Source organism: Momordica charantia, assembly GCF_013281855.1.
Source record: "Momordica charantia cultivar OHB3-1 chromosome 3 unlocalized genomic scaffold, Mcharantia_2.0 BLBB01000003.1, whole genome shotgun sequence".
NCBI classification, from domain to species: domain Eukaryota; kingdom Viridiplantae; phylum Streptophyta; class Magnoliopsida; order Cucurbitales; family Cucurbitaceae; genus Momordica; species Momordica charantia.
In genome coordinates this window covers 1,739,830-1,765,993 of record NW_028275161.1, presented here as the reverse complement: position 1 = coordinate 1,765,993, position 26,164 = coordinate 1,739,830, and the positions used below count along the sequence as shown (strand labels likewise).

The 26,164-nt window shown below is 36.5% G+C and overlaps 4 protein-coding genes across 8 annotated transcripts; 1 reads left to right on the top strand and 3 right to left on the bottom strand.

Moving 5' to 3' along the window:
• The first annotated feature begins 6,974 nt into the window (after nt 1-6,974).
• On the top strand, nt 6,975-12,096 carry PHT4;3 (phosphate transporter 4;3). Of its 2 annotated transcripts, XM_022295239.2 has the most exons (9): nt 6,975-7,574; nt 8,221-8,447; nt 8,860-9,226; nt 9,575-9,619; nt 9,708-9,854; nt 11,182-11,319; nt 11,397-11,430; nt 11,731-11,910; nt 11,993-12,096. In XM_022295239.2, exons 1-9 carry the CDS (start codon nt 7,167-7,169, stop codon nt 12,007-12,009), a joined length of 1,563 nt encoding a protein of 520 aa, XP_022150931.1. In that variant the 5' UTR covers nt 6,975-7,166; the 3' UTR covers nt 12,010-12,096. The 2 variants fall into 2 exon arrangements, with proteins under 2 accessions (XP_022150931.1, XP_087978154.1); XM_088122028.1 differs by having other exon boundaries at nt 6,978-7,574; nt 11,731-12,096.
• Nucleotides 12,097-13,636: 1,540 nt separating this feature from the next.
• On the bottom strand, nt 13,637-16,555 carry LOC111018970 (uncharacterized). Of its 2 annotated transcripts, XM_022295248.2 has the most exons (6): nt 16,395-16,555; nt 15,874-15,965; nt 15,656-15,764; nt 15,300-15,449; nt 14,804-14,867; nt 13,637-14,725 (listed from the first exon to the last, which is right to left on the bottom strand). In XM_022295248.2, the coding sequence occupies exons 1-6, from the start codon at nt 16,395-16,397 to the stop codon at nt 14,007-14,009; spliced, it is 1,137 nt and encodes a 378-aa protein (XP_022150940.2). In that variant the 5' UTR covers nt 16,398-16,555; the 3' UTR covers nt 13,637-14,006. The 2 variants fall into 2 exon arrangements, with proteins under 2 accessions (XP_022150940.2, XP_022150941.2); XM_022295249.2 differs by lacking the exons at nt 15,874-15,965; nt 16,395-16,555 and having other exon boundaries at nt 15,646-15,764.
• A 1,900-nt stretch (nt 16,556-18,455) lies between these two features.
• On the bottom strand, nt 18,456-24,567 carry MAC5B (CCCH-type zinc fingerfamily protein with RNA-binding domain-containing protein). The gene is given in 7 exon segments (XM_088121725.1): nt 18,456-18,826; nt 20,232-20,397; nt 20,400-20,426; nt 20,429-20,453; nt 20,925-21,016; nt 23,917-23,935; nt 24,218-24,567. Coding segments are annotated over 7 exon segments (723 nt in total). The 5' UTR covers nt 24,323-24,567; the 3' UTR covers nt 18,456-18,537.
• LOC111018927 (pentatricopeptide repeat-containing protein CRR2, chloroplastic) lies at nt 20,364-23,900 on the bottom strand. 3 transcript variants are annotated; one of them, XM_022295187.2, is made up of 5 exons: nt 23,757-23,900; nt 21,169-23,266; nt 21,053-21,095; nt 20,925-20,965; nt 20,364-20,453 (listed from the first exon to the last, which is right to left on the bottom strand). In XM_022295187.2, the coding sequence occupies exon 2, from the start codon at nt 23,259-23,261 to the stop codon at nt 21,381-21,383; it is 1,881 nt and encodes a 626-aa protein (XP_022150879.1). In that variant the 5' UTR covers nt 23,262-23,266; nt 23,757-23,900; the 3' UTR covers nt 20,364-20,453; nt 20,925-20,965; nt 21,053-21,095; nt 21,169-21,380. The 3 variants fall into 3 exon arrangements, with proteins under 3 accessions (XP_022150879.1, XP_022150882.1, XP_022150881.1); XM_022295190.2 differs by lacking the exon at nt 23,757-23,900 and having other exon boundaries at nt 21,169-23,750; XM_022295189.2 differs by lacking the exons at nt 20,925-20,965; nt 23,757-23,900 and having other exon boundaries at nt 21,169-23,750.
• Nucleotides 24,568-26,164: the final 1,597 nt, after the last annotated feature.

Sequence of the window (26,164 nt, the reverse complement as noted above, 5' to 3'; positions counted from 1 at the left end):
TTTCAGATTGAGTTTAATCTCTCCCAAGCTTTAAGCTTTCTTTGTATTCTTGTGTTTAGAATGCATGTTTAGAACTTTCAATCTAGTTTGATCAATTAGGTTGTGGAGAGTTTGAAATCTTGAAGATATGAACAAGTTCTCTTTTCTTCTTGATCTTTGATCATCTTACCAAGCATAAATCTGTTTAACTTTCTTAGGGTTGGTTCATCGTCTTGTTATTGAGATTATTCTTGTTATTGTTGTGGAGGTTCACCTTGAATAGGGGAGTTCTCATGCATAATTTGAGATAGTTCCTTTATTATTTGGTATCAGAGCTTTGGCTCTAAAACAGATTATATATATTTCGCTTGTCTTTGTTCTTCATCTTTTTTTCTTTCTTCATTCAATTGTTACATCTAATTTCATTTTGCTTCTTCTCATATTTGCTTCATTTTTTTTATCATGCTTGCTAGAAAAAAAAAGTTTGCTAAAAAAAAGAGGAAAAGGAAAGAAAACGAAGAGACTTATCATCTTTTATTGGCATTTCATATTTGATGTTGATTGTCTCTTGTTTTATGTACTAAAAAAACGGAAAAAAAAGTGCCGATATAGCAAGTAGTGAAGCATTGTTTCTTTTGCATTACATGTGAAGATAGTTCCAACGCTTTATCTCTTATATCTGTATCTTTTCATCAAATCGTTCCTATTCATTTCCATCATATCATTCTTGAACCATTTTGCTTAAAATTCATTACATTGCCTCTTTCAATGCTTGTTTTCTAAATTCTGGATTTTGTAACTTTTCACATTCTAGGCTATTTTGAAGTGTTCTTGCTTGATTCTCATAAGAATACTACAAGACTTGCTGAAGTTTGAGAAATTAGAAATCTTAGGGTATTTATACATTCTTTTTTTTTCTTGAGTGCAAACACGAGTGACCTTTCATATTCCAAGAGAGTAACACGTGAGGGAGTGCTTGTAAGGTCCATTTTTACTTTGTGTTCGTTTTTGTAGCATGGCAAATGAAGAAAATGAAGGTAACATATCGGATGGTAGGATGAGGGAGGCCCAACAAAGAGCTATGGAGCGAATGATTCGTACCATGGAAGACATATCGGAACGAATGCAAAGGTTGGAGATTCAAAACCAAGCGCAGGAGAGGATACCACCACCACCACCACGTGTTATGGATGACCATCTTTTATATCGAGAGAATGAATATGAGGAAGGTGGGTCTGATCAACTAGAGGATGACCAAATTACCTTGTTAGCCACGCATAGAAGGGGAGATAGACGTGCTGGGCATCGCTTGGATAGAGGAAGAGGTCGTGGAAGACAACACAATTATCAGAGGAGAGCTCCGAGAGAAGAGGCTCAAGTTGATCGTAATCTAGGGAGCATCAAATTGAAGATTCCAAAGTTCTTTGGCAAGACTGATCCAGAAGAATATCTCCAATGGGAGAAGGAGGTGGAGTCAATATTTGTGTGCCATAATTTCAGTGAAGAAAAGAAGGTACAACTATGTGTTGCTCGATTTAAACAATATGCACAAACATGGTGGGATAAGCTAATGTCTCGTAGAAGAAGGAATCTTGAAGCACCAATTGTTTCGTGGTACGAGTTCAAGGAGTCTTTGAGGATGCCGATCAGTGGCCTATTTATCGAATCATGATTCTTTTGAGTCCTATTTTTGCAAACGAATAAGACGGTGCGGATTCCGATGTATTAGATTTCTATGATATTGAGTCTACCTTTTCTTTTTTCTTGTATATGACCTCTTGTACAGTCTTTTTTCACGCATTCAAACTAACCGATTGAATCTTGATTGAAATCCTGGCGATTATACCAAACCGTTCTTCCAGCGAAGTGGTGTAATTAGAGCCCACAAAAATTGCAAGCGTTGAGACAAGGAAACAAGTCAGTGGAGGACTATTACAAGGAGATGGACACTTTGATGGATCGACTTGATCTAGATGAGGACATGGAGCAACTCATGGCGTGTTTTCTTAATGGTCTAAACAAGGAGATTGCTGACAAGGTTGATCTACAACCTTACTTTGACATTGAGGAGATGTTGCATTTAGCAATCAAGATCGAGAGACAAATCCAACGGAAGTCCCAACGGTATTCTTCTAAACAATTTTCCAACTCTAGTGCTACATGGAAAAAGGATAGTAAGAATAATGATGTTTATCCTGGAAATCGAGAGGGGAATGAGAAATCTAAGAGGAAAATTGAGAAAGTGAGAGTTCAATGAAGGGGAAAGAGAAGGTAGATGAACATAAGGAGAGAACTAGGGATATTAAATGTTGGAAATGTCACGGGGTAGGGCATGTAAGTAGGGATTGTCCAAACAAAAGAACTATGATCATAAAAAATGGAGAGGTAGTAACTGAGGGTGAAGAAAGCGAAAATGAGGAGAAGGGAGAAATAGTTTATTCGGAGGAGTCTAGTGATGGTAGCTATGAAGAACCAGTAGTAGAGGATGTGCTTGTATCTAGAAGAGCTTTAAGTGCCCTAATTAAAGAGGACCTCGTTGAAGATCAAAGGGAAACATTGTTTCATACCCGATGTCATGTGAATGGGAAGGCCTCTAGTGTGATAATTGATGGGAGAAGCTGTACTAATGTTGTGAGTACATTACTTATCAAACGATTGGGATTGCCTACAACACCACATCCTAGACCATACAAACTTCAATGGTTGAACAATTGTGGGGAAGTTAGAGTTAATAGACAATGCATTGTGCCATTTTCTATTGGAAGATATAAGGATGATGTTCTATGTGATGTTGCACCCATGCATGCTGGAGAAATTCTTTTGGGAAGACCATGGCGATTCGATAGAAAAATTGTGCATGATGGTTATCTTAATCGCTACAAATTCACCAAGGATGAGCGAAAGATAATTCTTCGTCCTTTGTCAACCAAGGATGTATTTGAAGAGCAATGTAAGTTAGAGAAAATGAGAGTGGAGGCCGAGAAAATAGAGCAAGAGAGTAAAAATATTTTGAGTGAAAAGAGCAAGAGAGAAAAGAATTTCAAAGAAAAAAATAGTGAGAAAAACAATTGTGGAAAAAAAGAAAGGAGCGGAGAGAGTGAGAAAGTGTTCAAAGAGAGAAAAGTAAGAAATGAGAGTTTGATAGCTAGAAATAGTGAGGTTAGGAAAGTTTTGTTTTCAACAAAACCGATCTTTGTACTTTTGTGCAAAGGACCTTGTTTTCTAACTTGTGACCTAGAAACTTCTTTGCCTAGTATTTTTCCAAGTTTGTTACAAGAATTCAAGGACATATTTCCTGAAGAACTACCAAGTGGATTGTCACCACTTAGGGAAATTGATCACCAAATTGATTTTATCCTTGGAGCAGCCATTCCAAATAGGCCAGCTTATCGAGTTAATCCTACTGAGTCAAAGGAGATTTAACAGCAAGTTGATGAGTTGCTTGCCAAAGGGTATGTGAGGGAAAGTCTTAGTTCATGTTCAGTACCGGTCATTTTAGTTATAAAGAAGGATGGTTCTTGGAGAATGTGCATGGATTGCAGAGCCATCAACAAGATTACGGTAAAGTATCGTCATCCTATACCGAGACTTGATGATATGTTAGATGAATTACATGGGTCTATTTTATTTACTAAAATTGATCTCAAATCTGGATATCATCAAATTAGGATGAAAGCTGATGATGAGTGGAAAATTGTCTTTAAGACCAAACATGGATTGTATGAATGGTTAGTTATGCCTTTTGGTCTTACCAATGCACCTAGTACGTTTATGCGTCTCATGAATCATGTTTTGCGTGAATTTCTAGGAAAATTTGTGGTAGTTTACTTTGATGATATTCTTGTTTATTCCAAGTCATTAGAAGAACATGTCGAGCATGTTAGAAAGGTTTTGCTTGCATTGAGGGAAGCTCAATTGTTTGCCAATTTGAAAAAGTATTCATTTTGTTTGGATAGGATTAATTTTCTTGGATTTGTTGTTTCTGCAAATGGTGTTGAAGTTGATATTGACAAGGTTAAAGCTATTAAGGAATGACCACAACCTAAAAATACTAGTGAAATGAGATCATTTCATGGCTTGGCTAGTTTTTATAAGAGGTTCATCAAAGATTTTAGTACCATTGCTGTCCCACTTAATGAAATGGTTAAAAAGAACGTTCTTTTCAAATGGGGAGAATCTCAAGAAAAGGCATTTGCTATTTTAAAAGAAAAATTAAGTTCTGCACCTTTGTTGTCTTTGCCAAATTTTGAAAATACATTTGAAATTGAGTGTGATGCTAGTGGAATAGGAATTCGAGCAATTTTAATGCAGGAACAAAAACTCATTATGTACTTTAGTGAGAAGTTGAATGGGGCTGCTTTGAACTATCCAACATATGATAAAGAGTTGTATGCTTTGGTAAGAGCATTACAAACTTGGCAGCATTTGGCCAAAGGAGTTTGTGATCCATACTGACCATGAAAGCTTGAAGCATCTCGAGGGACAAGACAAGTTGAATCAACGTCATGCAAAGTGGGATGAATTCATTAAATCCTTTCCATATGTTATAAGGTACAAAAGTGGTAAGGAGAATGTGGTTGTTGATGCATTGTCTAGAAGATATACCTTGTTTTCAACTTTATCTTCTAAATTGCTGGGATTTGAGTTTTTGAAAGAAATGTACAAAAATGATGATGATTTTGGTGAAATATTTTCTCAATGTGTGAAAGGAATTGGAGTCAATCACTTCTATATCTTTGATGGTTTCTTGTTTCGAAAAGATAAGCTTTGCATTCCTAAGGGTTCTTATAGAGAATTACTTGTTAAGGAAGCACACGGGGGTGGACTTATGAGACATTTTGCTGAAAACAAGACTTATGTTTCTCTTAAAGATAATTTTTATTGGCCACACATGCATCATGATGTTCATAAAGTTTGCAGTACTTGCATTACATGTAAAGAGGCAAAATCAAAATTGAAACCACATGGATGTCCTTTACCCGTTCCAAATACACCTTGGACTGATTTGTCTATGGATTTTGTTATTGGATTGCCTAGATCAAGAAGGGGACATGATAGCATCTTTGTGGTTGTTGATAGATTTAGCAAAATGTCACATTTCATTGCTTGACATAAGACTGATGATGCTAAAAACATTGCTGATTTATTCTTTAAGGAAGTGGTAAGATTACATGGCATTCCTAGTTTCATTGTTAGTGATAGAGACGTCAAGTTTTTAAGTCATTTTTTGAAGGTTTTATGGGGAAAGTTAGGAACTAAGTTTTTGTTTTCTACCACATGTCACCCACAAACTGATGGTCAAACAGAGGTTGTTAATAGGACATTAATCACTTTACTTAGGGCAACTCTTGATAAAAATCTTCGAATGTGGGAAGAAATGTTGCCTTTTGTTGAGTTTGCTTACAATAGGGCTTTTCACAGCACAACAAAGTGTTCACCTTTTGAGATTGTTTATGGTTTTAATCCTATGATCCCTCTTGATTTATTGTCTTTGCCACCTACCAAATTTGTTCACCATGATGCTAATTCAAAAGTTGAGTTTGTCAGGAAGCTTCATACGCAGGTAAAAGAAAGATTGAGAAGCATGATGAAAAAGTTGCAAAAAGAGTGAATCGGGGAAGGAAGCCTCTAATTTTAAAACCTAGAGATTAGGTTTGGATTCACTTCTGAAAGGAACGTTTTCCAAACCAAAAAAGTCCAAGTTACATCCAAGGGGAGCTGGACCATTTCAAGTTTTGGAAAAGATCAATGACAATGCATACAAGATTGATCTTCCTGGTAACTACAATGTGAGTGCTACCTTTAATGTTGCTGATTTATCCCTTTTTGATGTAGGTGATTTGGATTCAAGGACGAATCCTTTCAAAGAACGGGAGAATGATATAGAAATGAGTGATCACGGAGTGCACGGGGAAAGCCTACAAAAGGAGGAAGCGCAAATCAGCTCAAATGAAGCTTATGCTCAAAGTCAACCCAATCATGAGCCAATCATTATGCCACAATTACAAGAGCTAGAGCTAAAAGACTACAAAAAGAGTTGAATGGTCACTTACAGGATAAGGTGTTCACACTTGGTGAAGAGTTGCATCCCTTCAAGCTTGAAAAGACATCTTGTCATCCAAAAAATTTCATGAATCTAAAAATCCAGATTCATCCACATATTTAATTTATTATGTATTTTTCAAGGGTTGTGTCTTTTCATCCAAGGGTTGTTTCTTTTCAATTACTATAAATAGAGATGTACATTTGCTTTTCAAACACAACATTTGATGAATGAAAATTTCAGATTGAGTTTAATCTCTCTCAAGCTTTAAGCTTTCTTTGTATTATTGTGTTTAGAATGTATGTTTAGAACTTTCAATCTAGTTTGATCAATTAGGTTGTGGAGAGTTTGAAATCTTGAAGATAGGAACAAGTTCTCTTTTCTTCTTGATCTTTGATCATCTTACCAAGCATAAATCTGTTTAACTTTCTTGGGGTTGGTTCATCGTCTTGTTATTGAGATTATTCTTGTTATTGTTGTGGAGGTTCACCTTGAATAGGGGAGTTCTCATGCATAATTTGAGATAGTTTCTTTATCAAATAGACTCATGTCCTCCCTTTCAATTTCCATGTTGATGAGCTAATGGTCGAAGATGATGAGTTTCCTTTGTAGATAGCAGCCCCACCGTGGCCGAATCATAAGTAATGCAAATAAAATCAGTGAAATAAATAAACAAAAAGTTCAAATTATGAAGGGCCCGTTTGATAACAATTATATTTTGAATTATATATTAGAAAACTTTTATCAATCAACTTCAATACTTAATAACTTGTTTTAGTGGTATATGCTAAATTTTATCTTTTATTTTTATTTATATATTTATTTGAATTTATGCTAAATTTTATCTTTTAAGAAACGGCTAAATATATAATTTTAATTTAGGTCTTATAAAGTTATATTATATATATGTTTCCCGGACGATGCTGCAAGGTCAGTACTCAGTAGACGACGGAAACACATGTAAAGTTGTTCTTACCCTTCGAACATCTACTTATTTACATAATCTACCACATACCTCTGGAACATCAGAGGCCTATTTTGGGAAATCCACGCAAAAAATACATAGCCGACGCCGCTCTCAAACCAAGTCTCGGGGCCAGTCCCAGTCGTCGGACGGAAGTCAGTGTTGCGTTTGTGAATCACTATGAACTCTGCAATCGTTCTCGGCCCGCCGGCGTGCTGCCGTCGATTCTCAGGTCGCCGGAGCCCTAAGCCGATCAAGCCTGAACCACCTCAGTTCAAATTGCCTTCAAGTTCTCTCAAATTGCAAGGTTTTGGACTTCGTAATGATTCGTCACTGCTTTCTAGCTCTGTTCTATCTTCTCGAATCAAGGTTTCGTCGAATGATGCTCAGTTCGGTTCGTTTGCTGAGGATAAGGAGGTCGAGGCGCCGAGTTTCTTCGAGTTTATCACGTCCGAGAGGGTTAAAGTAGTGGCTATGCTTGGCTTGGCTCTCGCGCTTTGTAATGCCGATCGGGTTGTGATGTCGGTAGCAATCGTTCCTTTGTCTCTATCTCATGGTTGGAGCCGATCGTTTGCCGGCATAGTTCAGGTAGCTGTGTTTCTCGTTAATTGTTTTTGTTCATGAATAAATTGCTGGTTTTCTTTCTCTTTTTTTCGTTTCTGCAAGATAGTTCACTGGAATCTTAAATTCATCATTTCTGCGATTTTTGGGCTTTGCCTGTGTAAGATAGTATGATATGAATTGAAGTAAATAGTGATTTTCTTGCGTATTTCTCTATCTATTTATGATTCTTAGTAAAATATTTATGACAATTTCACAGCCGTTAGCTGATCGATCTTCTACACTCGAGCAATTTTTAATATCTGTGATATGATATTCATCTTTTCTTCGATTTTTGGGTTCTACGGGCAGGTGTAAGGTAATATGATATAGAATTGAAGCAAATAGTGATTTTCTTGCACCTTTTTCTATCAATTTATGCTTATTGGTAAAAGATTTATGACAATTTCCAGCCGTTGCGAACTAACCATTAACTGATCGATCTCTTACATGAGAGCGATTTTTAATATCGATATCTTTGCTAGAAGCTTGAGATTTTTTACTCTTCTACGTTTGTCTTTAGGGCTGCTGTCACTTATGATCTTTACGGTGAGCATCATAACTCATAAGTGTTTGAATATAACACTATTATCAGTTATCACTTGCAATTATCTAAAGGTTGGGCCTGTTGCAGTCATCGTTCCTTTGGGGCTATTTCGTATCTCCAATAGCCGGTGGAGCTCTGGTGGACCACCATGGTGGCAAGATGGTCATGGCATGGGGGGTGGCTTTGTGGTCACTGGCCACGTTTCTGACTCCTTGGGCTGCTGAGACTTCGTTATGGGCACTTCTTGCCATGCGTGCCTTGCTTGGCATTGCTGAAGGCGTGGCCCTTCCTTGTATGAACAACATGGTTGCTAGGTATTAATGATTCCAAACTTTCTACTTCATTCAGAATAACAATTGAGTCAAGGTCAACATTCAACAATGAATCATTTGAATGTTAGCTTCATCATTTGCAATTGTTGAGTTGTTGGGGGTGGAAAGGTCCAAGAATGTTGGGGTTGGAAAGGTCCAAGAATGTTTGGGATTTGGTTAGATTTAACACCTCTTTATGTGTGTCAGTTTCTGTAATGGGCCCCTTCTTGTAGGCGGATCTCCTTTTGGTGTCAGTTTCTGTAATGGGCAATCCCCTTTTGGTGGGCTTGTTTTTATATGCCCTTCTATATTCTTTCATGTTTCTCCATGAAAGCTCAGTTTCTTATCAATAGAATAACTGAAGACCAAATTATTCAATTCATCATTTAGAATAACTCCTTTATTTCTGTTGTAGATGGTTTCCTCCAACAGAACGAGCCAGGGCTGTCGGTATAGCAATGGCTGGATTTCAGTTAGGAAGTGCAATAGGACTCATGCTTTCTCCAATCCTAATGTCTCAAGCTGGTATATTTGGACCTTTTGTCATTTTTGGGCTGTCAGGGTTTTTATGGGTCTTGGTATGGTTATCTGCAATATCCAGTACTCCTGACCGGAATCTTCAGATATCCAAATATGAAATGGAGTATGTAATGAACAAGAGGCAACAACCTTTAATGGTGGAGAATGCATCTAGGACAACAACTGTGATTCCTCCTTTTAAGCGTCTGCTTTCTAAAATGCCAACATGGTCCCTTATCGTTGCAAATGCTATGCATAGTTGGGTACTGCTCAAACTTTTTTTTTTCTTTCCATTTGATTCATAGGATCTTGTCCGGTGTGCTTTTTTACTGAAATTGTTGATGGATCTGATCACCAAATTTGTCTGCGGCTTCTTTACGAAGAGAGATAAATCAATCTTACTTAGATGCCTCTTTTTTCTTTTACTGCCTACACTCTTACCTGCAGAGAGTAAACTTATGCCACCCCGACCAGCAGAGAGTAAACTTATGCCACCTCCCTACACTTTGTGATCTTCAAAGAAGTTCACTGTGTTATGCAATGGAATGTTTACTAGTGGAGAAGTAAATTTGGGTGCTACTTTTATTTTAATGCCGTTTCTTTTCCTGTAGGGTTTCTTTGTGATTCTTTCATGGATGCCCATCTACTTCAACTCAGTGAGTAGCACTTAGCTAATTTGTTTAAGTTCTGCATGTTAAATTCTTTGTGAATTTCTTGAACGATGGGATGTTTTTTCTGATACAGGTGTATCATGTTGACCTCAGACAAGCAGCGTGGTTTAGTGCTGTTCCATGGTGTGTGATGGCACTGATGGGATATTTTGGTGGACTATGGTCTGATGGGTTAATACGAAGTGGTACAACTATCACTTTGACTCGAAAAATTATGCAGGTGAACATTGCTCTATTTCTATATAAGTAACTTTCTTTGAATTCTAGCCTAGCAGTCTGTTTATTGTGTTTACTGTTTCTCTAGGTTATGTTTTCAGAAAGAAACTGAAAAGAGTTTCAGTAACAAATGAAACATTTAACAAAGAATTGGGAATAGTGTACATCAGCAGCACTACTCTGGTTTGCTAACTTTGAGTTATACAATGTTTAATGTTTCTATATTTTTTAACTGCTAATCATTTAGGATATACTTAAGGTATGTTTGACATACCTTCTAATTTAATCTCTTGAAAAAAATATATATTTTTCTTAAAACACTATCTATAAAATATCTTTTCTTAAAACACTTAAATTGGAACCATCATGGGATGGTCCAAGGGGCCAATGTAAATAGCAAAAGACTTAGAAGGAATGAGTTCAAACCTTGGTGGCCACCTACCTAAGATTTGATATCCTACGAGTTTCTTTGTCAACCAAATGTAGTAGGATTAGGCGGTTGGCCCGTGAATAGTCGAGATGCATGTAAGTTGGCCCGGATACATGGATATCAAAAAAAAAAAAAACACTTAAATTGGGGAAAGTGATTCTACAAATGCAAATTACCATAAAGTAATTCTAAAATGATTCCCGATCATCATATTATAGTTATTTTATGGAAAATCAACTTTAAAGTGTTTCGACCAACTAAAAACACACCCTTAATAGAGTCTTAGATGCATTTTGATAGCTACTTGTTATTTTGTCACACAAATTATTGCAACACTTCACTATCTCAATTTTCTCAATAAGTTCCACTATGCGAAATAAGAAATGTAAGATTATCAACCCTTTTTTTCTTTGCAAAGTAATGTGAGATTTTCTCTATTTTGTGATAATAGAACTTTAGACTTGTCAGATACATAAATCAGATTTCATGGTTTTTTCCCCTCTTTGAGTTTAACATATCTCTAGGATTAGCAAAAGACTTAATGCTAACAGACTTAACCTACCTCCCTGATGGTCCAAATAACAAGTTTGTTATGACACATGGATCTGAAGACAAATTTTACTATTAGCTCGATAAAATATTTACCCTCCCCCGCCAGGCATGGAAATTTGTTGGCCAGGTTTTGGTATACTGGATGTTAGTATTGATTTTAGTTGATTGTGGAAAATAGTTGCTTGTTATATAATGCTGTAAACTTGTAAAGAGTGAAAGTATTCTCTTCTGTTTTCCTCAGCCTGTCTCTATGTTGCCTCCCCTTCCCCTCCCCACTTCTCCATTTGTCCTCAATTACCTCTTTTTTTTTCAGGAACTAAAAAATTCTTCAATTCCTTTTTCTTTTCAGTCAATAGGTTTTATTGGCCCTGGGATTGCTCTGATTGGCCTCGCTTCAGCTAAGAGTGCATCAATTGCATCCGCATGGCTGACTTTGGCAGTTGGACTGAAATCTTTCAGCCACTCGGGTTTCCTTGTGAACCTTCAGGTCGGTGGCACTGAACAATCTAATCAACTTTCAATTCTTGCACTTTTAAAATTTTCTTTCTTATCTCTGCTTTACAGGAGATTGCTCCACAATACTCTGGTGTGCTTCATGGTACGTTATCATTTTAACTATCTTCTTCAACCATTGGATGCACTTTTACGTCATTTTTGTCCGTTTTTCATAGTTTTTCGAACCAATGCTTTTAACTGGTCAAAAGTACTTCCACTACACATTTTTAAAGAACACTTTAGTCATCCATAAGCACTTGGAAAAGACATGACACTAAAAGCGACAACCCCACAAGACAACCAAGCAATTCTGCATTGAACTGATAATTTGATCGTCTATTGTTCTTTCTAAACAACTGCTTTGTTTATCGAGTTGAGACGAAATTCTGTATGTTTTTTTCAGGGATGTCTAACACTGCTGGGACACTCGCTGCTATCGTGGGGACAGTTGGGGTTGGTTTCTTCGTGGAAATTGTGGGCTCTTTCCAAGGATTTCTGTTGCTTACCTCTTTCCTATACTTTATGGCTGCGCTTTTCTACATCCTCTTTTCAACGGGCAACAGGGTAAATTTTGAAGAAACTGGTTAGTATCCTCAGTTTCGGTTTTTACATGTATAGCTCATCTTTTTCTTTCGTTGGAGACGAAGAGTCGTCTTATTTTGCAGACAAGTGCATGCTGTAAACCATACCAGTGCTTCATCCACAAATTTTTTGTCGGTAGAACGGGAAACCCGATTCTCTTTTGATTTGAGAAGTTTAGTTTTGTGAAGATATGTTATACCCTTACAGTCAACTTTTTCCACGGAAGTAAAATATCACAGAACTCACTTTCATCTCAGCAAATGACTCTGCCGGAGATCGACCCCATTATGCCAAATACTCGGTTATGCTGAGGAGACTAGAGAATCAAAGAGCCAACCAAAGTCTGTTCTGAATGTTCAATCCAAATTAAAAGTTGGAAAATGCATTTAACCGAAATTTTTCTATTTATTGTGTTCTTTCAAAGCAAATCAGATCTTCACTCGTTTGATACTACAGTTGTTTCTTTGTTAAAAAAAAACTATATTAAATTAACAATAAGACCTTGTTTACCTATCAGAAATTGAAATGAGAATGAAAATGGATCGTAATGGGAATACTATTCCTTTGATGTTGTTTACGAAAATTTTTCTGAGATCAGAATTAGAATTTCTTTGATATTGTTTACTAAAACTGTCTGAAATCGAAATTGGAATTAGACATTCGAAAAATTTTCTAAAATCGGAATTAAAATTTCTTCGATGTTTACTATAAGTCTGGAATCGGAATCAAACAAACCATTACCAGTATACTTCTCTTTACTAGTATAATTCTCTTTTCTTTAAACAATGATTACTAGTATACTCCTCTTTTCTCTTTAGTTATATTACAATATTGTTGTGCTAATTTTTTTTTAATCACAATAATAATTAAATTTTAATTAATTTTATTACTATATTATTGCAACAATTTATTTATTATTAATAAATAATGAATAATTAAAATAAAAGAAAATTGTGATGAGTGGCAAAAATCTTTTACGGTTTTATATAGTCAGATATATTATAAATTTATATCATTTAGGTAATGTTGTCATTTATGTAATAGCCAATGTTGTCATTTATGTTCTCAAATATATTCCAATTCATTCTCAAATGAAATGAAAAAATTAATTTTCATTGCTTCATTCCTAGACATGGCCTACCAGGAATCGGAATGAAAATAATATTATTTCTTTGATGTTATTTACTATAAATTTTTTGAAATCGAAATTTCTATGAGGTTGTTTACTAAAACAATCTATAATTTAAATCTATAACAATTACTATTATATCATTACTTATTTCTAACTAATTTGTGCTAATAGTTTTTTAATTACAATAATAATAAATTTTAATTTATTATATTACTATATATGGATAATAAATCCTTTTTCTTATAACAATTTATTTAATATTAATAATAATAAATAATTTAAATAGAATTACATCAACTAAAGCAACTATCATATAATATAAACTTTTATTAAATTTTATTATTTTAATATATAATTCCATTTTAAAAGATCCATTGATATTAATTAATAATAACAAAGTAAAAAAATTAAAAATTAAATATAAATTTATAATATTTTATAATAAAATCATACCCACCCTTTGATTAGAAGAAAAATATTAGTAAAAATGAAAAATAAATATTTTATAAAAGAATCATTAAAAAAATTATGGATCTGATAAAGAAAAAGGATAAAAATAATAAAGTTCTAATGAAGAAGAGAAATGAGATAGTCATTCCTAAATTTGAGATGGATCCCAAAATTTGATTCAATTTCAACACCATCAAGGGAAACAAGATACAGGAACCTAATATGGAATTTTTCTAGAAACGCAGATAAGAGTAAATTGGCATAAAGTTCTAGACTAGAATTTCAGCAATTTCACATAAATTTTTTTCCGTTGAAGGATGAAACGTGATTAATCATTAAACATGATTTTAGATGGCATCCCTTCGCTTCCCATGGCTCATCAATTTAAGAAACAACCCTCTGCAGTACATACAAGTCTAAGTTCACCACATAGTTTTGCATTGTCGTCCAGAATATAGTGATCAATTGCAATTGATCGATTCCCATTGTAAGTACAGACCAGTGAAGTTGATCGATCAAGCAGGACTAACAGATCTTGAAACCACACTTCGACTTCGTGACCTACTCCCCCCAGAATACTCTCTCTTACCTGAGTTCTCATAAACCTTGTGGCTATGTCGTCTGAAGGTATGGCTGCGAGAGCGAGAGCGAGAGCGACTCCTTGAGCTCCTTCCTTCCAAATAGCTCCCTGATCTCTTGCTTCGTTCAGGAGAAACACTACGAGAATAACTTCTCAGTTCTAGGGATGGGCTGCGAGAGTAAATCCTAACAGAGGATGGGCTGCGGGAGTAACTCCTCAAAGTTCTCCTAGGCCTGGGAGAATAACTGCGGGAATAACCCCTACCAGAAATCCTTGCCTTTGGGGAAACACTCCTCGAAACTGACCGATATCTGTGCCTTCTGTAGTAACAATCATCACGGGAATAATAGTCGTAGTAAGATGAGTACGACCTGTCATGTCGCCTGGTAGGTGACCTACAATAGGGAGAGCGAGATCCAGATCGAGAATATGACCTATGGCACCTATAATATGGAGAATCATATCTACGCCGACTATAAGGGGAGTACGATCTATGGTGATATGGAGAACCATATGATCTTCGATGGCGGTAGGGAGAATGAGATCTGCTCCTGCTACGTTCAGATGAATAACGAGACGAGCGACTCGAGCTCCTTCTATAAGGAGAGTAACTGGGGGAATGCCGAGGAGAGTAGCTGTGTGATCTGCGTCTCACTATAAGAAAAAAGAAAAGGATCAGAGAAATTTCAAGATATTTCCCAGCGATAAACCAAAAATCAATTGAAAGCTCACCACGAACTGTTCTAAGTCCAAGATATCTCCCTGGAGTTGGAGTTCTTCCTCTCCGCCTCCGTGCCTGTTGGAAAATTAAAGATAAAAAGAATGAGACAATTCAATTGACTATCCAAGGAGGATTACCGCTACCGGCAGGGGAGGAAATCGCAGTTCAGGGTCCAAATTAAAAAACATAATGCTAAAAAATGAAAAGAAATAACACAGGATTCAATTGCCAGAAAAAGAGAAATGCAGGGCATACAACCCTGGTCTGAGACTTCATGTGTTTGTTTTGTTTGTTTAGTTGTAGTTTGAATTTGGTGAAGAGCTGCTACACACAGCTAACCTGCTGCCAAAAAAACTTCAAGCCCAAGGAAGCAAAAAATCTTATAGTTCAAATCTCATACAATAAACCATCCGAACTCCCATTAATATTTGGAGAAGAACAAGACAATAGTAACTAACAATGAAAAACAACTCGAATGTATGAAAAATACTTGGTTTAACTTTTTACCTTCTCCACAGTAATTATTCGACCCTCAAGCACAGAGCGATTCAGATATTTGATGCAACGTTCAGCCTCCTCATTACTAGACATGGTAATGAATCCAAATCCACGAGATTCTCTGGTCCATGGATCAGCTACAAGATGAACATCTAACACCTAGAGAACAAAAAAGTTCATTTAATCCCCAGCAAAAAAATAATAATAATAATTACCAACACATACACCACCAGATCTTTTCACAAACTAAAAAAATAGTCTATAAATCTAATCACCAGAAAAAGATTTTACAAACACATACACCACCACCAGAAATACAAGCCATAAAAATTGCCTTAAAAGAAAATAAGCAAACCATGACGTACTGTTCCCTCAGCGGAAAAATGCTTCTCAAGTTCTCTTCTTGTCATTCTAGGTGACAGACCAGTGACGTACAAATTGTTGCCAGGATTTTCAACGTCGCTTGAAGGACTCCTGAAAACAAATTAAGAATCCACAAAATAAATATAAATACACCATGTACAAATGATCTAGAGAAGATAGGAAAAATCGAGCAAGCAGATGATTCCCGAGCAAAAAGTACCTCGAACGGCTCCTCGACCTTGACAGGGATCTTGAAAGCGATCGTTCGTAAGAAGGAGAGCGGGAATACCTTGACTTTCTAGAGTACGACATCTGCGACAAGATCAGACAAAACAAAACTAAATATGAACAGCTTTGTTGAGTATATGAATGTCATCTCATATCGAACAGTCAGTAAATCCGAACCTTCAATTGAATATTCATCGGAACACGGACAAAAAAAGAAATAGAACATTCATGACTTCAAATGGTTAGAGATATAATAGATACTCCGATGAGATAATAATTTAACCCAAAATTTCCATGAAGAATGCAGAAAATACTCCATCAGCATCCCACAAACATGCTAATCACAGAAAAAATAAATTGAAGTAATAACCGGAACCTAATTCTTCAACTAAACATCATTGAAAGCAAAATCAAATGCGCATATAGATCAGAATCCCAACATATCGTTTCAAATAAGGAAAAGACGTGTAAAATTCATCAAATCAGAGAGAGAGAGAGAGAGAGAGAACTAACCATATAAATCAGCGAAGGCCAAACCTAAATCGAAGCTGAAGGTAATCGAGTGTTCTTCCTACTCGATCACGAACGGAAATTCACGGCAACAATCGCTCGTTCTCGCATAAAAACGCAATACCCATCAAAAGAAGATTTGCGTGGGAAAGCCGAAAGCGTTATATATATACCCCCACGAGGCGATGGAAGCTTCTGGAGCATCGGACGCCAAATCACAATAAAACTTAATTTTAAAATTTTCGTTTCCGTTTCCAAGGAGTTCTTTAAACTGTGCAGTTAGATCGTGTTGTCATCGGCCACGTGTCAGAATGTGATCTTCAGACGGGAGAAATGATCCAACGTGTGGAAAACGGAAGATTATATTTATCAGATCTACAAAAAAAAAGCCTCGATATGAACCAGAAAAAAAAATGTAAATTGTAAAATGGCACTTCGAGTAAAATAAAAATTTTGTTTTGAAAAAACTTGGCTCGTTATAGTTCGGGGAACTTCTTACTTAATATCATTAAATTAAATATTTGATAACTCATTATTTCAAAAAAAAATTATTTTTACATTTTTTCTTTTAGTTGTCAAATATTTAATGACTTTAATTTTAAGAGCCAAACTTTTTCTTTTTTGATTTTTTTAAATAAATAAAAATAGAAAATAGAATTATTGGGTGGAAAAAATTGTTATATTTTAATATAATATCTTCTAGAAAATTTACTCATTTTTAACTTCTATGATAAATAAATATATATATATATATATATCTCTTTTTTATATTAGTGATTATTTGGGTCAATACATTTCAACTAATCTCAGGGAATAGTTGTCTAACCCTATAATATTCGGGGTGAGAAAACACATATAAAAATCTATATTAATAATACAAGTTCATATATTAAATCCTTGTATTGATTATATTTGAATTTATTTCCTTTAAATTTTTTAAAGAATCTACCTGAGTTGGGTGAATCGAAAAGAATGTACCTTCTACACAACTACTTAACTAAAAAAAACAGTCAAAACGAGTATAATTTAACGGTAATTGGCATATACCTCAAATCGTGACGTAAAGAGGAATTAATATCCTCAATTAATAAATTCCACATGATCCAAGAATCACATCATAGGTTTGCTGTATTGAATCGGTTATTAACTTTTCCCTTTTAGTTTTATATTCTCAATAAATGTATTGGTTTAATAACCATATCCTTAGCTTAAGACACCTTATTCTTTCTCTAGAAGTCGAAGGTTCAAGCCCTCATTCTCGAATTTGTAAAACAAAAAATAAAACACTTTCAGATTGACTGAAAAAAGAAGATTTGGTATTGTAATGCATTGATGAATCAAACACTAGGATTCATTAAATTCACACTTTGAATGTTGAATACAATTGATAAAGCAAACCTCTTGAGTCTTTCCTCACCACTTCGTTAAAATGAACTACGAATATAATAGAGAGATTAGTCCAAATTGAGGCAGTTACATTACAAAACAACAAGGACAATTTACTGTCCAAATACTTCTGCTAGTGACTTATTGATTATCTACAAAATCTCTTGTGAAACACACACAAGTCAGTTCAAGGTTCATTGCTATTATCTACAACGAACAAAGGCTGGATCAATAAAGTTTAGGCAAGAGCCTTTAATCGTTATGAGTAATTCTCAAGTTGGTCATTGGCCCTTTAAAATTTTCAATTTTACCCTTAATGTCTTTGTTGAGATTCTCATGTCCATTCGGTAAAAATGACGGGTTCTTCGGCCTGTAATGCACTGACTGCACTTGTGTCCCAAAATGTGAAAACAAACTTCGCTCATATTGGCTACAGTCGTTGCAGAGAATTTGATACCTGTTTAACTCGGTAGTTGGTTAAGTTACAAGACTTGTAACATGCAGAGTGATAAAGAAGAGCAAATAGCAAATAGCAAATAGCTTGTGGTAATCTAAACATGTAAACAAGCAACTACCTCATGGTTATATTCCTCAGGCATCGGTGTGCAGTCAATCTATAGATAAGATGGGGAAATTTTAAGACTGTGTAGCAAAAAAAGATCTACGGTACAGTAAACATAATTCAGAAACCAAAGAAACTTTGGAATTTCGCAGCAGAATATGACAGAAGAAACATGTTAGAAATAGAATTTGTAAGTATTCAGAAATACCACTCGGTAACTACAAGTTTAGTATTCCATAGGATTAGTTTACCATAATACATCAACAATCTGGTGGTGTAGGTTAAAAATGCACATGCTCGCTGTAGCACCATTCTGATGGATTCAATTCCACCATGAGCATAAAAGTTGTCCCGAAGATCTTGCTCGGCGACTCGAGCATCTAGACCGCCCACATACAAGGTTCTAATACTCTCATCCTCCGGAGGTTCTAGAGAAGGCATTTCTCCAGCCTTGTTAAGAAGCTTCAGTGCAACTGGATCATTAACCCTGAGGAATTAGAAAAGAAAGTAATCTCATGAGTAATACATCTGTGCACATTCCAATTAACAACAGATGTTACACGTTCAGAAACATGTATATGATAAATACAATTTGTAACATTCTTGCAGTATTGTTAATCATTCCAATTGCAGTATTGTTAATCCTTCAAATTTAACGATGGGGATTCCTTCCGGAAGGACGTTCATTTGATAAAAGGCACATGCAATCAAATGTGAGAATGAAATTTAGCTCAGTCATCCATTTCAGTTATATATTCGGCAGCTGAGCCCTTAAGATAATCCAGATCATATGGTTACTCGATGCAATGTAACATCTAACTGATTTTCTCAATGAAAGGATGATTTCTTTATAAATCCTACCAAACAAAAAGTACCAGACAAAAAGTGCATAGCAACTGTAGTCCTATACCTGCATACCTGAACAGAGACGTGCGTACCTCGTAATCTGAGACATCAATCTCTAGTACACAGAAAAACGAACTCCTATTTTGAACTAGGATTTTGCATTCCATCAGTTTAAACAAAGAGTCACCATAATGTGTATGTAAGTATCATACAATGTCGAGGCCTTCATGAAAGAGGGAATTTCCAGGAAAATGTTGAAGGTAAGAAATCCCCAAGCAAACAAAACCCTTGCATTCCCCAGGACAAGTGATACAAATACTATGCAATCACTATGTATTATTTATTTGATAAACAGATATATGTAATCTCAAATAATAGTAGAAATTAAAATTTAAACAATGATCAATTTTTAGGATATCTAAAAATTAGGTAATTATCTAAAACAATAATGAAGTTTCAAATGCTGCTATTTATGTAAATACAAGTTTCTGATCTAAAAACAATCAAGAAAATAATTGCAAATAACATGCTGTTGATAGAGAGACAATGGCAGTATTTCGGTCAATACAATTGTTTCTGATCTAAAAATAATCAAGAAAATGATTGTAAATAAAAGGTTGTTGATAGAGAAAGACAATAGTAGCCTGATGGAGGAAAAGGTGGTTCTATCCAGTATCAATTGAAAGAGGACTGCAGTTTTGTGTTCTAATTAAAGAGAAGAAATAAAAGTCGGAATTCAAAATGCCCTGCATGCATAAAATAGAGTGCAAAGCAACCTAACAACAAGAAAAGGTGCAGGAATTAAAGTAGCTAGCACTAAAAGTAGATTTTTTAACCAATGGCCACTTGTAGGTAAGAACGAATTATCCCAATTTTTTCAATACATAATTACTTTGGGAAAACTATACTTCATATGATATATAGCTATGTCTAAAATATGGAACCAAATGCAAGATGATGACTGTAAAAAAGATCATAGAGAAATGTGGGTGACAAAGATCAGACACACAATAGCTAATCATTCAAAGGGAATAAGCCAACCATACCCATAATATCGATCCTTTATATTTTGTTGGGACAGCTCTCCAGTTTCAGGCATCTCATGTCTGTAAGGGCATTCAGAACCTCTAGTGCATTCACCCCTAATATAGAAACTACAAACATGTGCACGGTTCCTCTTGTAATACGGTGTAGTTCTTTGAAGCTTCAAATAGTATCATTTGGCCGTGCCTTACCAAATGGGACTCATAATCTATACCAGATCTAGCCTGCATGGTCAATATTAAACCAAATTAGCATAAAGCAAGTAAGAAACAGCATAGCTGGAAAGACCTGCTAAGCGATCAAACTGGAAGTTTATAATTACTTGAATCTTCATGAAATTTAATTCATTGTATATGTAGAACTTGTGAAATATTTTACCATTTCTCTCAAGTTATCTCTTATTCAAATTAATAAAATCACATCTCTCCTATTAGAGAGAGTTAATATTTCTTTGTTCAAATTTTCATCCTCCACCCTTCAAAGAAATTAAAATCTCATTCTTTCAAATGGACATGCTTCATTATATTAAAATTTAAAATTAATTAGACGTGAAAACAAAAGTGAGAGGAAAACAATATTCCATTCATACATTTATAGAACCATGTAGGTCGACGTCAAAATGGAATACTGTCTGACCACAAACAATAACATAAAACTAGTTTATAACAAAACATCAAGATAGTTGAATAGCATACCACATTTTTCACAGTGAAAGAAATTCTCCCGACCACAAACTCTGAAATTTGTATAACAAAAAAACTTGTCTTGAGAAACTTAACACAGACAGCTGAATTGCATAAGAATACGCAAAAAGCACACTAACCTGCAGAACCACATGCATCAAAATGAAACTTCTTCTTCCTGGTCTGCATTCATAACAGATACTATTAGTATATAGGATAAAAAATCACAAAGACATAGAGAGGAGAGAAAAAATACCATGGCCTCGTTGTGGCAATGGCGACAGGTAAATGTTATGGTTTCTGCTTTATGATTTCTCATTTCCAAGGATTCAATGCTATTGGTGGCAAACGAATCCTAAATTCGAATGTTTCTTTTTCATTGTCCTTTTTCAGTCCTTGTCCACATAATTACTTCTGCTACCCATTTAGTCGCCCAAGCCAGAATCTTCAACATTTCGTTTCAATCGCTTACCAGAAATCACCACAGGAGCAAAGTCCATCTTTGAAGTGATGGTAACGATTAACATCTCTAATAGTTATTTCCCTTCCCATAATTTTCGATATGAACTTGATTGCCACATGACAGTCCTCACAAACTCGAAGATTCTTGGTAATCAAGAGCCTGGTTCCTGCAGCTGTGCTGATGAGTCCAAAGGCAATGGCTAGTCTTTCACTGTGGCTGCACACCATATCAACCTTTTCATCATCCTCTACATCATGGAAAACTGAACTGGTCTGTGGTGCATAGCCAGCTTCCTTCATTAACTTCCCTATCCTCTTTAACTCTGCATAGATTGCTTCAAACTTGGGATGGGAAGTATCTTCTGACAAGAAGGCATGAACTTTGTTTTTCACTTCTATCCAACTACAAGCAATGCTTTTCTTCAACCCCCTATCCATCATGAGATCTCTCATCCTTGCAACTCCTTCCCATTTACCTGCTTGGGCATACATGTTCGATAGAATTACAAAATTCCCACCATCATCAGGTTCGAGCTCGGATAGCTTCTCCAACGCAAGCTCACCCATCTCCACATTGCCATGGATTTTGCAGGAGTGAAGCAGGGCACCCCAGACACCAGCATCAGGCTCCACTCTCATTTCCATTATCAGATTGTAAGCTTCTTCCAAGTGACCACAATGGCCAAGTAGGTCAATCATACAAGTGTAATGCTGAACAGTAGGATCTATAAGGCAATCAATCACCATGGATCTGAAATACATCTTCCCTTCATCGAGCAACCCTCCATGGCTGCAAGCTGCTAGAACGCCAACAAAAGTTATATAATCAGGCATAGCTTTCTTCTTCATTTCTTCAAACAAGTCCAGAGCTTCAGTAGCATGACCATGCATTGCATACCCAGTAATCATGGTGTTCCAAGAGACTACCCTCTTCTTGTTCAGCATCTCGAACAGACTTCTAGCAACCTTTACAAAGCCGCTCTTGGCATACATATCTACCAAAGCGGTTTTTACCTTGTCATTTAACCCAAATCCATGTCTCCAACTGTACCCGTGAAGCTCTTTTCCTTGAGGAAGAGTTGCACTATCAGCAGAAGCTGAGATGGAGATGACAAGTGTCCCCTCGGTGGGTTTCACTTCTGCAAACGCCATTTCTCCACAGAGAGATAGGGAATCACCTGGTTGCCCATTCTGTGAATAAGCTGCGAGCATCGAGTTCCAACACACCGCATCTCTCTCAATAATTTTATCAAACACCTGGCGAGCACTTTCCACACAGCCACACTTCGCATACATATCAATTAGGGCCGCACCAACAAACACATCAGTCTCCAGCCCAGTGCGTATGACATGTTGGTGAATCTTCTTTCCCTCTTCCATGACAGAAAGAGCCGAGCAAGCCTTTAAGACAAATGGGAAGGTGAATTTATCTGGGGCAAACCCATGATCTTGCATTTGATAGTAAAGTGAAATTGCAGCCTCATACGGCCCATTCCATGCATAACCTCGTATCATAACATTCCAGAGAAACAAATTTCGTTTGGAAATTCTATCAAATAGGAGATGGGCATTCGTCAAAGAGTTGCAGGCACCATAAAGACTAACCAGTTTGGTAGCCAATAGAGGGTTGAATCCAAGACCCACTTGGAATATACGTGCATGAAGCTGTTTTCCAGGCTCTATCGCCTTCTGGACAATGCAAGATTGGAGGAGAGAAGCATAGTAAGAAGTCGACGCCTGCTTGAAAGCAGGCTCGAGAGCTGGTCTTGACGATGGGGAGTAGAAATGGGACAACTGAGATGAAGAAGATGAAGTGCAGAACACAGATTTTGAGAGAAACGAGCACGGAGAAATTCTCTTTGGGTGCAACACAAGGTGGAGATGCATTCGACCTGTAGATTCTTACATATATACAAAATAAATTTTGAGAGAGATGGATCGTGGAACCGGAACGGTAAAATGAGAAAAAAACAAAAGGAAATTTAAAAACGTCGCCGCTGCCGCCGAGAGAAAGACAGTGGGAAGAATGTGGGATTAAGAGAAAGAGAGGTTGAGAAATGGTGAAGGGAGGAGATAGAAAGAGGGTTTTAGCCACAACAGGATCCACGAAAGAAAAATGAAAAATCAGAACGTAAAGGGAGCGGAGAACCGATTTGGAGAAGATTGATTTCAGAAGATGAAAATTGAAGGAGAAGAAACCGATTTGAAGATAAAAATTGGAAAGGAAGAAACAGAAATTAAGGCGAAGATGACAACTCTGTACTACAATAAAATCTCCATCCCCAAAATCAAGATCTCTTTTGTTTAACCTTACGAAATATACACATAGATATCTAAAAATAAATAAATTAAAGAACGAAAAGCATTGGACCGGGCGCGAACCTCGAGCTCATCGAGTTCTTGGATTTGGCTTCTTCTTTATCTGCCGCCGGGCATTGCTCAGCGTTTTCACGCAGGGCAGGAGGAGTTGATGGAGGCACCAATGTTAAGGAAGGGAGGGAAGAAGAAGCTCTCGTCTGCATTCAGATAAGGAAGATATCACGTTCATAATCAGCTCTCGTCTGCATTCAGATATCACGTCCAATTAATCAGAGTTACGTCTAAATCATATAGTAAGCCGTGAATTGCAAAAGAGCACAACTCCAGCTACCATCATCATCCATTACACTCCCACATATTTCATACATGTCAACATATAAAATTCATAAACAGTCAACAGAAACCATCTGGGTGGGTGTTCAAACAGAAGGACTTATTCGAAAATTTATGTGCCTAATTCAAGAACGGGATCGAAGTATCTCGCGGGGTTGGGGGTAGTTAAATAAGATAAATAATGAACGCACCATGCGAACGTAGGGGTTATCACCGAGGCAAGATTCGCAGATGATGGGGAAATCAGAGCGTTCCCACCCATCAGCTTCCAGATCCCTCAGCAACAGATTCGCCATGGAAATCTCCAAATCACGCCGAAATGGAGAGACCTAGCAGATGATTTCGGTTTGTAGAGTTAATTTGTTGCTGAAGGTGAGGGGGCATGCTGATCTGCTGCTACCATGGGAGAACCGAGAGTGGGGCGGAGATGGAAGGCGAGAGATTTTAGACGAACGCAAGAAGAAACTAGGGATTAGAGGAACGCCGTATGACTGCTAGAGCTTCTTCGTTTTGTAAACATAGAGTATAAACCGAATCCAATATTTTTTCAGGTGTACAAAATCTTCAATATAATCCGACCAAATCGTCCGGTTTCGGTTGTTTGTTTACCGGTTTTTAATCACCGTTGCCTCGTTGAATACGGGTCAGTGGAAACCGGGTTTGATTACTTTATTTGGATCCAGCTACATTTTTAATTATAAATAAATTTTTTTGGTGAAATACATTTTTTATCATTGAGTTGGATGATAGGTTCCTATTTGATCCATTAATTTTAAAAAGTGACCTAGGCTCTGATCTTTAGAAAATAGTTTTGAAAGGTTCCCGAGTCAAGAAAGCAATTAACGGAAAAGAAAGTAATTTAAGAAGTGTTTTTTATTTGATTTCTTTGTGTTCACAGCTCTCTCACCTTAAATATACCGGTGAGAGGACTAAAATTAGAAATAAAATAAATTATTCACCTTAAATATAGGGGTGAGAGAACTAAAATTAGAAATAAAATAAATTGAATAATTTGTATAATAGTAGTTACACAAATATTAACAATATCAATTTGAATTTTGAGAAGATTACGGGGTTGGTCCAAAACCAACTTGGTGAGCTTACTTGCACTTTATAACATCCGGCAAATAAGGGGGTGAGAAAAATAGCTCAAATTTGGAACGCAGATACGCAAATTGAGAGTTGGCAAGAGATTTGGTGAGGCCGTCAACGGCTTGATCAGAGAGATCATACCGAACATCAAGGTGGTTATTAAGGACCTAGTCACATACATAATGAATATTGATCTCAATGTGTTTGGTGTGCGCATGTACCATTGGTGACAACCTAAGGCACCAGCCCTGAGATTATCACACCAAAGTATCAGTGTAGTGGAAAGAGAGAAGTCAATCTCTTGAAAAAGTTGTCGAACCCAAGTGATTTCAACTGAGGCATGGGCCAGAGCCCGATATTCGAACTCAGTGCTGGACCGAGAAATATCATTATGCTTCTTCGAGGGTTAGGATATCAATGAAGCACCAAGGAAAACACAGTATGTAGTAATATACTTGCGATCGTCAATGCTAACGGCTCAATTAGGTTTTGTAGGTACTGCAGGTTTAGTTTGGAGAGTTTATCGTCAATATGTTTTGCTTGACTAAGTAAGAGACACATAGACAAGTGGTCAATTTGAATGTTGAGGAAGTAGCTAAGTTGATCTAGATACTTGAGGACAAATCGATTGTCTAGCATACAAATGAACTTATCAATGAATGTGATGTTATTTCCTACAAGAATAGTGTCATCAACATAGATAAGAAGGAGAATAATTGTATAGCGGTAGTAGAGAGAGGCATCAGATTTAGAGTGTTGGCAGCCCAAGATACAACACGTAGTTTAACTCATCATTTCATGCCCACGGTGCTTGTTTGAGGTCATTTATTGCCTTATTTAGTTTGCAAATGTGATTAGGAAACGTGGAGTGTTAGAGACCCGCGTTGATTTGGTTGTGACCAATCATGGACAGTGGTGGTAGCCCATAGTGTGGGTTTAAAAATTCCGAACTTTCCACAGTTGATCATATGATGAAAGTTCTATACTAGCAGGTGAGTCGGGTCTGGCGAGGCCACTACATAGTCTAATAAGCCACAATCACGATC